Raw genomic sequence first — 15626 nt, forward strand, 5'->3', positions numbered from 1 at the left:
AGCATACAATACTACAACCGTTTCTTATAATGTGTTTTGCAAATGTTTGTTGCTAATTTCTTTGCTTTAAACTGTGCACATTCAGGGCTTCTCACCATTCAGCTGCTGTTATCTGTTTGCTGAACACAGATCAGACTGGAAATCAAATTGTACTCATTGCTCTTTATGAAGAAGTAATTGTATCTCATGGCTGTAAGAAGACTTTTTCTGTACTTTTAAAGAGACTATTCATCCTTCACATTTGTTCTCCCTAGAGGCTTATACCCCTTTCAGACAGGATGGGGCTGTGTTACTGGCGGCCGGGTTCCCAGTGGTCAGCATCACGACGCCGGGTTTCCAGCCGCAGAATGCAGGCAGGAGGGGGATGGGGTGGGGTGGGAGTGAGCACAGCTAAGCCCCTTAGGATTCCTGCAGGTGTTATACAGGACTTTGCCTTTCATCAGGAGATTCCAGTCCCTTCAGTGTGGACATTAATAAAGGGAGAACCACCATCTTCACTGCGTGGGATAGAGAGATCACTCCAGAACCCCGCTAGATGGGATACCCGGCTGAATTACCACCAGGGACTTGGTAACTATTCTTCACTACCTGGACGCCATTCCATTTATACAAACGCATGTGTTGCAGGACTTTTTCCATCTTCCAGCAATCAGTTGCATATGCCGGCAATTTTGCACAAAGACTGTCCTGAGTGAATAATTGTTGTCAGAGAGTGGCTTATTAAGGCTCAGTTTCAATATCAATTTCTTGGCATCATTAGTGCCGCATTATTTTAATTTGTGTATGTGTATGTGTATGTGTATTTGTGCAATTGATTTTAACTAATATAAAAATTGAATTTATATGTTAGCGCAGTTGGTATTTCTTGTTTTGTTCATATTTATGCTATTGGGGTGAACGACTATCACCCCCTCTCCAACAGCAGCTTAGAAAACCAGCCCAGTTACAGCGCCTGTTGTTTTTACAATTCATGGTAAAATTTACTTTTTCTTTGCTCTAGCACATAGTTGGTTTCAGGCTGCTAAACATGAGCTGTTTTTCTAATTTTGATAATAGGAGCAGCAGAAGACAGACCTATCTATCTAAATGGGATATATCGGGACAGGAATGTAGGAAGGAAAGTGATATATTTCTTAAAGAAGATTTCTACAAATTAGAGGAGTTATTAAGATTAGAGACTAAAAATTGGCTGGATGGGGTCAATTTATAAAAGTATAGGGATAAGAAGATGGTCCCTAGAGGCTTACGCATTTCTAAGCCCTCCATTTTTGTTGATATTGACAGCTACCAAAAGGACTGGGAGTCTATTTTGGTTGAATGTTCAGGGCGATTGATGGATTTAGTCATTAAATTTAGGAATGAGAAGGTGAGATCAATAGAAAGGGAAATTAATGATTTAAAAAGTAGGCTAGAGACACATAAGATGGAACCAGAGTTTATCGACAGAGATCAGAAAGTTATGGAGAGGGTCTTGAAATTTGAACAACAAATCACTGATACTAAATGTAAGAAATTTCAAAGGGACCTAGAGGATTATAAAAGAGGGGAAGTGTTTTCATATAGTAAGAAAAGACCACTGTATACCACCGGGCAAACCTATAGATCCAGGTTCAATTCCAATGGGGGGAAACAAAATAGATGGAATAGGCCGACATCATCACCTGCCGTTGACCGACAGTGGACAAGACAGGGAGCCCGCCCTGACCGTCAGTCTCGGACAACGGCGATGATAGGAAAAATTCCACTTGGATGGAAAAAACATCTAGAGGCCAACCAGATTACCAATTGGGTTCACGTCCCAAGATAATGATGATAGAGAAGGAACCAACAGGGAAGTTTTTTTAGATCAGAGAACGTACCCACACAGACAGAGAGACAGGGTTCCAAGCAGGGAAGATGCCCCACCAACCCCAAAAAGAGGTCGGGGATCAAATACAGAGGAAAGAGAGGAGGGAAGAAGGAGAAACTAAAAGATCTTAGGACCATATCTAGAAAACATACGAAAAAAATGGTAGTGAATCTTTCTTCCAAAAAACTGTCACAAAGTGACCCTTCTTAGTAAGGGTTTGAAGTTCTCCCCCACCACCGACCCGAATATCTTTGTTCGTAGAACTAAATCGATACATTCGAACATTATGTAGAAAGAGGTATTTTGCCAATAAGACTCTAGATAAAAACGGCGAAATAGCAACACCTATTTTGTTAGATTCCACAGATGATCCTGCTATACGGATATTAATGGATTTACAGATGGAAGGAAATGACACATCAACATTTCAGAAAATCTTTGATGTGAATAAGACTTCCTTTAAAAAGAAATCTGAGTTTTTTTCCAATTAAACATAAAAGCAGTTGCATTGAGAGCTTTTATAAGTCCACTTTGGAGGACTTTAAAAATATATGCTCCAAAAAAAGTGGTAGGAGGAAGAACAGTCAGAATCTTAATAAGTGGGAAAAAAGGGCATTGAATGAACTCCTGAAAGATACATCATTGATATTTAAGCAGGCAGATAAAGGAGGCAGCCTGGTCATTCAGGATAGGAGGGATTATGAGAAGGAGGCCTTGCGCCAATTGGATGATACTGTGTTCTATAAGAAATTATTGGGAGACCCTACAGAATCTTTCAAAGTTGCGCTTCATATCCTTTTGGAGGGAGCCAGATCCAAAGGGATTATCTCTAAGGAGGAGTTTCTATTTTTGTTTCCACATCATCCTGTGACACCCATTTATTATCACCTCCCGAAAATTCACAAATCCCTCACTGCACCCCCGGGGCGGCCTATTATTTCGGGTATTGATTCCCTCACTTCTAATTTATCCTTTTTTGTTGATAGTCACCTTCAGCCTCGTGTGCCTCTGTTGAGGTCCCACATTAAAGATACGGCTCATTTTTTACAGTCTATTCAGGCAGTGGTTTGGAAACCGTCTAATGCCTTCTTGACTTTGGATGTGCAAAGTCTTTACACGAATATCCCACATACCTTGGGTATTGAGGCAATACGAGACAGATTAACTAGAGATGGGGACCTCACAGAGGCACACAGGAATTTTTTGTTAGATTCTATTTCATTTATTTTACGGCATAATTATTTTCTTTTTTTGGACACGTATTATTTGCAGGTGATGGGAACGGCCATGGGGAGCAGGTTTGCGCCGAGTTACGCCAACCTCTTTATGGGACAGGTCGAAGACCGGCTCATTTGGGGTGGCGATCTCGGCGCACACCTGGTCTTCTATGGCCGTTACATAGATGATTTATTTTTCATTTGGGATGGGGATTTTGTCACTGCTTCTGAGTTTGTCACGTCACTTAACACGAACACTTTTAATTTGGTGTTTACTCACACGTTTAATAAGCAGAAGATAGACTATTTGGATCTGACTTTGGAAATTGTTGATGGGAAAATACAAACATCCAATTATGTTAAGGAAGTAGGCAGTAACGCCTACCTTCATTTTTCAAGTGCACATTATGCTCCTTGGAAGGAGAACATCCCGAAAGGACAATTGTTGCGAGTTAAGCGCAATTGTTCTAAAGAAGATGTCTTTGTCCAACAGGCCCAGACCATGATCGAGTCCTTTGATTCCCGAGGGTACCCAAAGAAACTTCTGGATAGGGCGTTTGAGGAGGTTTTGAACACGGATAGGGAACAGTTATTGTCTGACGGTAATGTTGTAAATAAAGAAAAAGATGGAAACCAGTTCCCTTATGAGTTAGCCTTTATCACAAAATATAATAATAAGTCAGGAGAGATCAAGAAATCATTCAGTCGTAATTATAATATCTTAAGGCAGGATCCCATCTTGAAAAAAGAATTGCCCCAATATCCTAAAGTGATTTATAAGAAGAATAGATCTTTAAAGACCATCCTGGCTCAGAGTCTGTTAAAAAAGGAACAAGATAAGAAAAGGAAAGAAGAGGGGGAGGGTGGAAGTGTCTGGTTCCCCATTAAGACGACTGGTTTCTTCAAATGTGGAAAAACCCGTTGTACTACTTGCATGTATGCCGTTAATCGGACTAAAACTATAAGGATAGAGGGAAATGAGGATGTATACTCGATAAAAAGTTTTATTAACTGTGGTACAGATTGGGTAATCTATTTGCTCGAGTGTGACTGTAGATTGAAATACATAGGCCGGACGACCCGGAGTTTGAGAACTAGATTCATGGAACACAGACGGAATATTCACAATAAAAAGATGAATCATAGCGTATCAAGGCATTTTGTGGAACACCATCGAGGGGACCCCAGCTCATTGCGAGTCATAGGGTTGGAAAAAATTAATAAGACTATCAGGGAGGGAGATCGATTCCGTAAACTGTGCAAACAGGAGGTCTATTGGATCTTTAGAATGAATTCATTCCATCAACATGGTTTAAATGAAGCAATGGAATTAAATTCGGTAATGTAGATCCTTACTTATATCCCTGAATTCCATCCATCTCATTTTTATGTGTCAGATAGTCCTGAGTATATATGTGTTTTGTCCTTTTCCCTTGGTTAATGAATATATCTATAAATATTGGGAAATATTTATCATTATTATTATTATTTTTCTTTTGGAATCTATATAGTAACTATATTGGTAATTAGGTACATTTTTATGTCAATCTTTGTTTTATTCAGTGCTGCTAAGAGTATTTAAATAAATAGGGACAATTTGAATGATGTTTATTGTTGGTTTGTCCCTATTTATCTATGTATATATATATATATATATATATATATATATAGAAATTTTTTTTATTATTATTAGGGATTTCTCGATATATAAATGGTATGATTATACTTATATCATGATGACTTGAGACAGCTAGGGCTGAAAATATCAGGATCTCCTTAGTTATACTTCTCATTGTTAAATGGCTGTTTATGTGACAGAGTATCCGATCAGTTTGCTATTGTACCGCCCCCGTGTTTACAATTATGCCTCATTGGGTCATTTTACAACATAGTATTAATGGTTACCAAGAACGTTTTTGGTGTGATCATAGCACTGTCCTGTTCATGTGATGTTAGGACGTCATGTCTAAAGAGCATCGCGGGGAGTGGGCGATGACATATCGATGGTGGATGTGGAGCGTTCCATAGTGCCGCCCCCGTGTTCCAGACACGCCTCATGTGGTTGTCTGGTGTGCGGTGTTGGTGGTTGCCAGGGACGCTCGTAGCGCTACTAAGCGCTGCCCCCTTTTTCATGTGACGTCAATACGTTGCGTGTGGAAAGTGTCAGCCCTGTCTACGTGACCGGAAGTAAGTGGCGGATCTCCTTATTTGGGCATGCCACCCGGTCACGTGACCGGGACATAGGACTGTGCAATAGGCCAGTTAATGGTATCCATGGGAACGGGGTTTTGTTGATAGGATAGGACCAATAAGCATCCGGCCCATGTAGCTGAGGTATCATGTGATTTAGGTCATGTGATCGGCCTAAATAAATTGAATATATATTTTTGGTTAAATTATGTTTTATAAATCTCGTTTTTTGAAATTATTGATAGAAAATGGAAGGGTCTGTCTTCTTGCTGCTGCTCAAAGAGTATTAGATTGTTTTTTATTATTTTGCATATATGTATTTGCACAAGTTGCACATGTGTTAATGATGTGTGATTATTATAGCTCCTATATAAAGGGGGTAGAGCCAGTGTTATATCACCTTTGATAAAGCTGCCAAGTGACAGTGAAACGCGTTAGGGGGGCCACATATCTGACCAGGGCGTTCCTGAGGATTCCTGCAGGCGTTATACAGGACTTTGCCTTTCATCAGGAGATTCCAGTCCCTTCAGTGTGGACATTAATAAAGGGAGAACCACCATCTTCACTGCGTGGGATAGAGAGATCACTCCAGAACCCCGCTAGGTGGGATACCCGGCTGAATTACCACCAGGGACTTGGTAACTATTCTTCACTACCTGCACGCCATTCCATTTATACAAACGCATGTGTTGCAGGACTTTTTCCATCTTCCAGCAATCAGTTGCATATGCCGGCAATTTTGCACAAAGACTGCCCTGAGTGAATAATTGTTGTCAGAGAGTGGCTTATTAAGGCTCAGTTTCAATATCAATTTCTTGGCATCATTAGTGCCGCATTATTTTAATTTGTGTATGTGTATGTGTATGTGTATTTGTGCAATTGATTTTAACTAATATAAAAATTGAATTTATATGTTAGCGCAGCTGGTATTTCTTGTTTTGTTCATATCCTTGCAGGCTCAGTGGCTGGCTGCGCTCGCCACAGTTTGTATTCCCACTGGATGGGTGTCATGGGAATAGTTCCTTCTAGTCGGCATGCCGACTGTCGGTATTTTGAGTGTTCGGGATGCAGGGGGAGTTATTGTGACCGTCGGTCTCCTGACCTTCGGTCACATAACTACATCCCCTTTCAGACATAAACCACCCTTTAACCATCTCAGACCCAGGACACTTAGCACGGGTTGAAGCAGGGGTTTTCTGTACTTACCCCCTGTTCACACACAGGTAACGACCCGGATTATTCCTGGGTCGTCACCCTTCACTCTTCCAGTGACCTGGGTCTTCGGGCTTACAGTAGCCGCTTGGAGATGATGTAATCTCCAATCACTACGGTTCCCGCCAATTAATTTCTTTTAGGCGTGACCTGGGTCATCAAGACCCAGGTCATTCCTTTCGCACACAAGCCAGGGCACTGACCCAGGTTGTAAGTCCCGGGAAGAGTCATGGACTATCAACCCGGGTCAGAACCCTCAGACATAAGCAGGACCTGGGTCGATGCACATGCCCCGGAAAAAACCTGTGTTTTCGTCTTATGTCCGATACCCATTTCAGACATAACAAAAAAACACGTTTTTCAGGGGCATGCGCAGCGACCCAGGACCTGCTTATGTCTGAAGAGTTTGACCCAGGTTGACAATCCCTGCAACCGGCCAGGGGATCAGTACGTGATCCCGCTGGACGGGATCCCGGCGGTTGAAATACCGACGCCGGAATCCCGACCACACAATCCCGACAGGGATGGCGAGCGGAACGCAGCCCCTTGCGGGCTCGCTTCGCTCACCACGCTGCGGGCACGGTGCCTCGCTACGCTCGGCACACTATTATATTCTCCCTCTATGGGTGTCGTGGACACCCACGGAGGGAGAATATGTCGGGATTGTTGCGGTCGGGATTCCGGCGTCGGTATTTCGACCGCCGGGATCCCGTCCAGCGGGATGTTGACCGCATCCCATGACCAGGGTTATTCCCGGGACTTGTAACCCAGGTCAGTTATCCGGCTTGTGTGTGTAAGGCATGACCCAGGTTTTGAAGACCTGGGTCATGCCTAAAGAAATTAATTGGTGGGGACATCCATCTGTGAACACATGGATAAGTACACAGGGGAGGTCATTCCGAGTTGATCGTAGCTGTGCTAAATTTAGCACAGCTACGATCATCTTCCCTGACATGCGGGGACGCCCAGCACAGGGCTAGTCCGCCCCGCATGTCAGTCCGGCCCACCCCCCGCACAAATACCAAAGCATCGCACAGCGGTGATGCTTTTGTATTTCTGGAGTAACTTCCGGCCAGCGCAGCTCCTGCGGCTGGCCGGGAGTTGTTCGTCGCTGCCGCTGGCCGCAGTGGCTGCGTGAGATGTCACGCAGCCACCACGGCCCGCCGCCCAACGGTCCGGCCACGCCTGCGTTGGCCGGACCGCTCCCCCTAAACGGCGGCTTAACGCCACCGTCCGGACCCCTCCCGCCCAGCGACCGCCTCTGTCTCAGAGGCAATCGCTAGGCAACAATGACTGCCACGCGCCAGCGCACTGCGGCGCCGGCACATGCACAGTTTTGACCCGATGCACTGTGGCAAACTGCAGCGAGCAATCGGGTCGGAATGACCCCCAGGGTATGTAGAAAAAAAGTCAGAGCGAGGTTTATGTCTGAAAGGGGAATTAAAGGGGTATAACTTGCCCTGCTCGACATCTGGAGCAGTGTTCAGCAGGTGCCCTGTTGCAGTGCCAGAAAAGGGAGATTTTGACCCATGTACCAGCTGTGTCCTCAAAACATGTGTCCTCATAATGTCAAGCCGAGGGACAACAAGAAACACAGCACTGCCCAGGAGAGCAGCAGGGTGCGTACCCGGAGCATCCAAGGGTGCAGTTCCAAGCATCCTGCAAGTCAAATGGGGCAGTGACTGTGCTGCCCCCAGGAACCTGCACCTTGGGTGATGGCACAGCTTGGAAAACCCTAGTGCAGCCTGCAGCCATGGCCAGTTGCAGTTCATAGTCATACTTCCCTACTTCTAAAAGAACATTTTAGGGAGATAGTGTGTGGTACTGAAAACAGCATGTACTGCTTTACATGCGTGGCGCATCATAAATCTGACTTACATTAAAATGTAAATGAGCCCCACAGCAGTTACATAGTTTAGATCACATATAAACTGTGTGCATGTATGTGTGTGTGTGTTTATGTGTGTGTGTGTGTGTGTGTGTGTGTGTGTGTTTTTCTTTTCAAGTTATGTAATAGATAATAGGGGCAAGGGGCAAATGTTATAGGAGGTTGTGTTTTAAATCACGTATTTAAGTTTTACAAATATGCACATTTGCCCAGGTAAAAAAATAATCTGCAATGGTCGAGAAATGACCATGAACCCACTAATAAAGAAGGATTGTGGAAAATAAATGTACAAATTCCGGTGTTATTAATATGTAATTATTAGTATTGCACAGGGGCATGTGATAATTAGGGCACGCTAAAACCATTACTGTACTATACTTCCGAAAATTAACATATACAAAAACACCTCACGGCGCTGGTGCAAACAATACAATTTTTTTTTATATACATGAACTTTTTAATGCCAGATGTTTTACAATGTTTTTGCAAACTGGTAGGACAACTATGCTACAGATACTGTAGTGCCTATCCTTGTGTACCTTTCCTATTTTCCTATATTGTAAGCTTGCGAGCAGGGCCTTCCTGCCTCTATGTCTGTCTGTTATTACCCAGTTTGTCTTATCACTGTGGTTTCCAATTGTAAAGCGCAACGGAATATGCTGCACTATATAAGAAACTGTACATAACAGGTGTGACTGTGCATTAAAATATAATGGACTCTTATTTGAACTCTCTCCCTTCCACTCATACAATTCGTCACACATCCACTGTACCCCATCACACATTCTTGGATACAGATCTCCTGTAATGCCGCACCCCCTCTGCAATGAGCACACACGCACTGTAATGCAGCACCCCCCCTCTGTAATGAGCACACACGCCCTGTAATGCAGCACCCCCCCTCTGGAATGAGCACACACGCCCTGTAATGCAGCACACCCCCTCTGCAATGAGCACACATGCCCTGTAATGCAGCACCCCCCCTCTGTAATGAGCACACACACCCTGTAATGCAGCACACCCCCTCTGGAATGAGCACACACGCCCTGTAATGCAGCACACCCCCTCTGGAATGAGCACACACGCCCTGTAATGCAGCACACCCCCTCTGGAATGAGCACACACGCCCTGTAATGCAGCACACCCCCTCTGGAATGAGCACACAAGCCCTGTAATGCAGCACACCTCCTCTGTAATGAGCACACACACCCTGTAATGCAGCACACCCCCTCTGGAATGAGCACACACGCCCTGTAATGCAGCACCCCCCCTCTGGAATGAGCACACACACCCTGTAATGCAGCACACCCCCTCTGGAATGAGCACACACGCCCTGTAATGCAGCACACCCCCTCTGGAATGAGCACACACGCCCTGTAATGCAGCACACCCCCTCTGGAATGAGCACACACGCCCTGTAATGCAGCACACCCCCTCTGGAATGAGCACACACGCCCTGTAATGCAGCACACCCCCTCTGGAATGAGCACACAAGCCCTGTAATGCAGCACACCTCCTCTGTAATGAGCACACACACCCTGTAATGCAGCACACCCCCTCTGGAATGAGCACACACGCCCTGCAATGCAGCACACCCCCTCTGGAATGAGCACACACACCCTGTAATGCAACACCCCCCCTCTGGAATGAGCACACACACCCTGTAATGCAGCACACATATATTGGAATCGAGCACATATCTCCAGGGGTGGTATACAGTAAACCGGCGCCGGAATCCCGACACCCGGCATACCGACAACTATTCGCCCTCTTGGGGGTCCACGACCCCCCTGGAGGGAGAATAAACAGCGTGGCGAGCGCAGTGAGCCCTCAAGGGGCTCATTTGCTCTCGCCCAGCTGTCGGTATGCCGGTGGTCGGGATCCCGGTGCCGGTATGCTGACTGCCGGGATCCCGGCTGCCGGCATACCATGCTACACCCATCTCCAGTTGGAGGACATCACGATACCTGTAGTCGGGAACCCGGCAGTCACAAATCCAACGCCAGAATCCTGACAGGCGGTGAAATGGCGCTGCCGGAATATCGGCACCACAGGCTCTTCTCCCTCTGTGGGTGTCCATGACACACATAGAGGGAGAATATAACCTGTGGCGAGCACAGCGAGCATCGTGCCTGCAAGGGGCTTTCTAGCTTTCACCCCGCTGCCGGCATACTGGCGAACGGGATCCCCCTGTTGGGATAATGACAGCCGGGATCCCATCCACCGCTAATCAGTACGTATTCCTCTCCAGTAAATCAGCACACTTCCTTTGATAGAAGTCACCTGTAATTCATTACACATTCCTTGGAAACGCAGCCATTCATGTATTACCCGGCCTACATACTTGCCTACTCTCCCAGAAGATGTAGTAGTGAGAACTCACACATCCTGCCCACTTCCTAGTGAATTGGGCAGGATGGGGACATAATACAGGGAATCTCGGTTAGGGATGGAAATCGACCTGGTCTGTTACTGATGTTGAATACTTTTACCATCGATGGGGGAGAACCAGATGGTTTCCCGCAATTGATGGTTCAGTGCTACCGATTTTCTTTTTCTTTTTTTCTTTCTTCAAAGTGTCAGGGCACGGAGCTTAGCACCGCCCCCTGACAAATGTGAAGCCACGCCCCGGCTCTGATTGGCCAGCAGTTTATTTTACAATAATGCAGGGACAACCGTTGATGTGTAAAACCATTGACGGTTCCTTACAGATGGTTTTACACCATTGAGGTTATCCATCAATGGATAACCCACCGATGGCCATACCTAATCTTGGTTCAACTTCTGTAGGTAATGGGCACAGCTAAAATGACACAGGTTACGTCATATTAGACCTGCCCCCTCCCCATAATCCAGCAAATAGAAGCATTTTGTGGGGTCTAATTACATGGAGAGCCCCACGCCTAAAGCTGTCAGCTGCATCTGCGGGCTTCTCCCAGAGAGGAGATAAATAAAGTAGGCAAACATAAGTCACTTAGCCATGTGTGTGCTGGGGTGAGGTGGCCATTTTCTTGTAGCACACATCCTTCTTTTTGTTCTACTCAGTGTTTCCTCTATGGTAAACAGAGATTGATTAAGTCATCACTGTGTTGAGTACACCCAGGGGGAGATTCAAATGTTTGAAAAGTCAGTTGGGAATCTGTTTTTTCCTATCTAATAGACAGGAAAAAACAGACACCCAACCAACTTTTCAAACATTTGAATCTCTCCCCCCAGTCTGGCTTCGGGAAGATTGCACAAGTTCATAAACACTGTTTCTTTGTTTACATTAATTGATTAGTGACAACAAAACTGCAACTAGCTTATTGCATATTTTTTTTGTGGTCTGTTGGTTATATTTTCATTTACCATTTATGCAACACATAAGCTACATTCTTCATTCACATTTATTTGAATGTTCTTGCCCCTAATACTCCCTTCACTTCGCCAAAATAACCTGGGTTATTACCGGGTCGACCCGGATCGAGGTGCAGTGTGAAAGTGCCGAAGTGAATAACCTGGGTCGAGCAAACCTGCATTTCAACCCGGGTTAAAAGAAGGGTTAAACACGGGTCGGACCCGGGTCGCTGTGCAGTGTGAAAGTCTCTGACCCGGGATATTCAACCTGGATCTCAGAAAAGGTGCTAATTGACTGTGTATGTGTCTGCTCAGAGCAGTCCCCAGCCCCTTCTTTTATTTCCTTTGAAACCTCATCGATGTAAGCCAGAAAAGTCAGTTTTAAATCACATCACAGTGTTTAACATGGATGACTCAGGTTTATTGTGAAAGGCACCAACTTGGGAATAACCGTGTTGAAACTGCAATGTGAAAGGTTCTGAGGCTGCTCTGACCCAAGTCGGACCCAGTTTCAAAAGCCGGGTCCGACCTGGGTTTGCGATGTGAAAGTGGTATAGATTTAAATTATACATATCCCATGACATATATTATGACTCATACATACGATCTGAGTGATAGCGATGCTGTGTCGCAGGAAGATGCAGGCTGTCCCAGCGAGACTCTGCAGTGCCGCAAAGCTCTGCAGTGGCCGTGGCCAGCTGTCCACAATCTCTGCACCGAGGTCAGAGGGTGAAAGAGGTACGAGCTGCAAGTGGGAGTGTTTCCCATCCTGACGGGAGAGAAAACAGAAGACACTAACTAAATGACTTTGTTACTGCGGATGATAATTCTGATCCATATATCTGTGACCCATCTATGGGTATGTCCAGACAAGCTCTCTATTCACTTGAATGCAATGAGCATTTTTTTTAAATATATGTATATATATATATATTTTTAGAGAACATGAAAAGTGGAAATCAGCATAAGGGAAAGGAAAATAAGCCTATGCATTTTTTAATGAAATAAAGTCAGTCTGAACGTACTGGAACATAGGGGTAGGCAACCTATGGCACGCTAACTGCTGTGGAACTACACACCCCAGCATGCTCTCCCACAATTTTAACATGTCTTAATAGCAAAACATGTTGGGGGTGTAATTCTACAGCATCTGGAGTGCCACACAATGCCTACCGCTGCTCTAACAGATGAACTGCATGATCAGTGTTTTCTATAATCAAGAAGGATCACAAATCATTTCTCACTGCTGTTCTAGATATCTGTTTTATGTGTTAGATTGCAACAGGTTTTTTTTTTTTTTTACTTTTCCAAAGTAGCAAATTAGCGGCAGTCATATATTTAAAATCCAGGTTTTATGCATTAATCTGGACAAAAACAATATGGGGCCTCATTTACAGTGGAATCAAAGTGCACCTTATATGTGCACAAATAAAATGCATTTGTATTTAGAGTTGCCTATAAATGTATTTATTAGCAGTTATTTGTATAGTGCATACGGGATGCAGTTAGGTTGCTGGCAGTCGGGATCCCGGTGTTCAGGATACCGACGCTGGAATTCCGACTGCTGACAATGCTGCCAGCTGGAATCCCGGCTAATAGGGGCTATTCCCACTCATGGGTGTCCATGACACCCATAGAGTGAGAATAGAACCTGCGGCGAGTGCAGCGTGCCATCGAGCCTGCAGCGTGGCGAGCAAGGGGACTCTTTGCACTCGCCATGCTGCCGGCAGGATGCAATTGTTGGTATACTGACGGCTGGCATCCAGGCAGCCAGTATATCATACTGATCCCATGCACACATATTCCTTCTTCTTGAAAGAGTCAGTGGCATATCAAGGTTCCACGGCGCCTCCAGCGACCATTGTCCATCACAACCACGCCCCATTCATCACCTACCTCCCCCCTGTGGCTCAGATGGAGGAATTGGAGTCAGTCCCTGTATCTGATACAACACTGGCCCGCTGTAGGTGCAAAACAGCATGGAGGAAAAGATCACCCAGTGACGAGAACGCTGAGCACCACTGCAATATTCAGCATACTGGGCTTGCAACATGGCGAGGGCAGTGAGCCCGCAAGGGGCTAATTGCGCTCGCCTTCCCGCCGGCTTACCGCCACCAGGATCCTGCCGTCTGTATGCGTGACCGGTGGTCTCCTGACCACCGGTCCGTGAACTTATCATGGATCCTATGTGTGTAGGGTTAGGCTGTGGGTGGGAGGGTTAGTGTTAGGCACTAAGGGGTTACAGTTAGGGCTAGGCTGTGGGCAGAGGCAAACGCAGGATTTCTAGATGGGTTTTTACAAATGCAATCCACAATCTGCCTCTCTGTGGAACATAGGGGGTCATTCAGACCCGATCGCACTCTAGCTTTTTTTGCAGCAGTGCGATCGGGTCTGAACTGCACATGCGTATGCTCCGCAATGCACAGGCACGTCGGCTGCTGGCGACGGGGATCGCCGGACAGCGACGGATTTAATGAAGAAAGCTATCGCACCGGCGATCGCAAGAAGATTGACAGGAAGAGGCCGTTTGTGGGTGTCAACTGACTATTTCTAGGGAGTGTCCGGAAAAACGCAGACGTGCCCAGCCGTTTGGAGGGGAGGGTTCCTGACATCAGCTCCTGGCCGGATCGTCGCAGCGGCTGAGTAAGTCCTGAACTGTGCAGAGAGAGACTGCACAAACTTTTGTTTATGCAGCTCTCTGCACAAACGATTGCACCCCATTGCAGGGACGGGCTCCTATCAAGGCCTTTGTCCCTGCATGTGGTGGATAATACATCCAGCTGATAGGATTGCTTTGATCCGGTGCTATGTCCTTCCGAGCATTGGTATTTTCCGACTGCTGGGATTGTGAATGCCATGAAACTGACTGGATCCCTTATTGTCATAATTTGAGCTGCTGGCCAGAAGGAGGTGGGATCCCTGCCAACTTGAACCCACTCTGCATTTGCCTATGGCGGAGGGGGGTTAGGGATAGGCTGCAGGTAGGGAAGGTTAGATGGTGGGGGGGAGGGTTAGCATATGTACCTAAAAGGTGTTAGGATCCTGACCATCGAAATGCTGCTATCGATCTTCGGTCTGCTAGCATCCTAAGCGTAAGGATCACAATACTATCCCCCCAGTACTAGAGTCCGTTGCCCAGTGTGTTTGGGCATTGCTGCACCCTAGGCCCTCTTTACAGGCTGAGCAGCATACTTGCCGACTTTTAAACAGTGTGTCTGAGGTTGGGGCTTGTCATCATGGCCATGCCCGCCCCTGGTGTATTTATAATGGGTGCAGTGTGTGCGGTGCACACGGGCCCCTGTGTCCAGGGGGGCCCACACCACACACACTGCACTCATTTCTTTAATACTTACCTCTCCATAGTACCCCGTTGCAGGCAGCAAGAGCACAAATCATCTTGCGCATGTGCAGTAGAGAAATCACCAGGAAAATGTCTGCCGTGTCATTTTTTCCAGAGATCTGCGCAAACTCTAGAGCACTGCTTGCTAGAAAGGAGGGGGCCCAGATGTCTGAGGCTGCACATGGGCCTCCTCCTCTCTTAAAACGCTCCTGATGTCCACGCTATTCAAAGCCGTGATTCATTGCATTTTACAGCAGGTATAGGAACAAGCTGATATTATTCAATACCAATCACACCATAAAACCTCGTACTTCACTCTGGAAGTAGGTGGTATGAGGGAGACTAGCCCACTCTTCTTGGGCATCTGGGAGTGTGCCCTGAAACTCTCAGAGAGTTGGCAGCTGCTACTCCAACACAAAGCTGTGGTATCCCGAGAAAGGGAGCATGGCCATGCCAACTTGAGACACACATCTCCAAGTGCCAGGGACTATTAATCATGCACAATATGGCTACATTTACTCCAGGGCCGGATCTAGCTCTTGTGGCGCCCCAGGTGGAAAAAATATAGGCGTGGCTTCATGAAGGGGCGTGGTC

The 15626-nt window shown here is 46.0% G+C and overlaps 1 protein-coding gene across 7 annotated transcripts in view; it reads right to left on the minus strand.

Moving 5' to 3' along the window:
- LOC135057548 (calcium-binding protein 2-like) overlaps positions 1-15626 on the minus strand; it is a 181617-nt gene that overhangs the window by 92282 nt on the left and 73709 nt on the right. For 4 of the 7 annotated variants that reach the window (XM_063963395.1, XM_063963394.1, XM_063963393.1 and 1 more), the window contains exon 2: positions 12297-12461. The exons of 2 other annotated variants lie outside the window; for them this stretch is intronic. In XM_063963395.1, the coding sequence (XP_063819465.1) occupies positions 12297-12461 (165 nt within the window). Of the gene's footprint in view, positions 1-4971; positions 5181-12296; positions 12462-15626 lie in introns of those variants that run through there. One more of the 7 variants, XM_063963398.1, reaches the window with a different exon arrangement.

This window comes from Pseudophryne corroboree, chromosome 3 (assembly GCF_028390025.1).
Source record: "Pseudophryne corroboree isolate aPseCor3 chromosome 3, aPseCor3.hap2, whole genome shotgun sequence".
NCBI lineage: Eukaryota > Metazoa > Chordata > Amphibia > Anura > Myobatrachidae > Pseudophryne > Pseudophryne corroboree.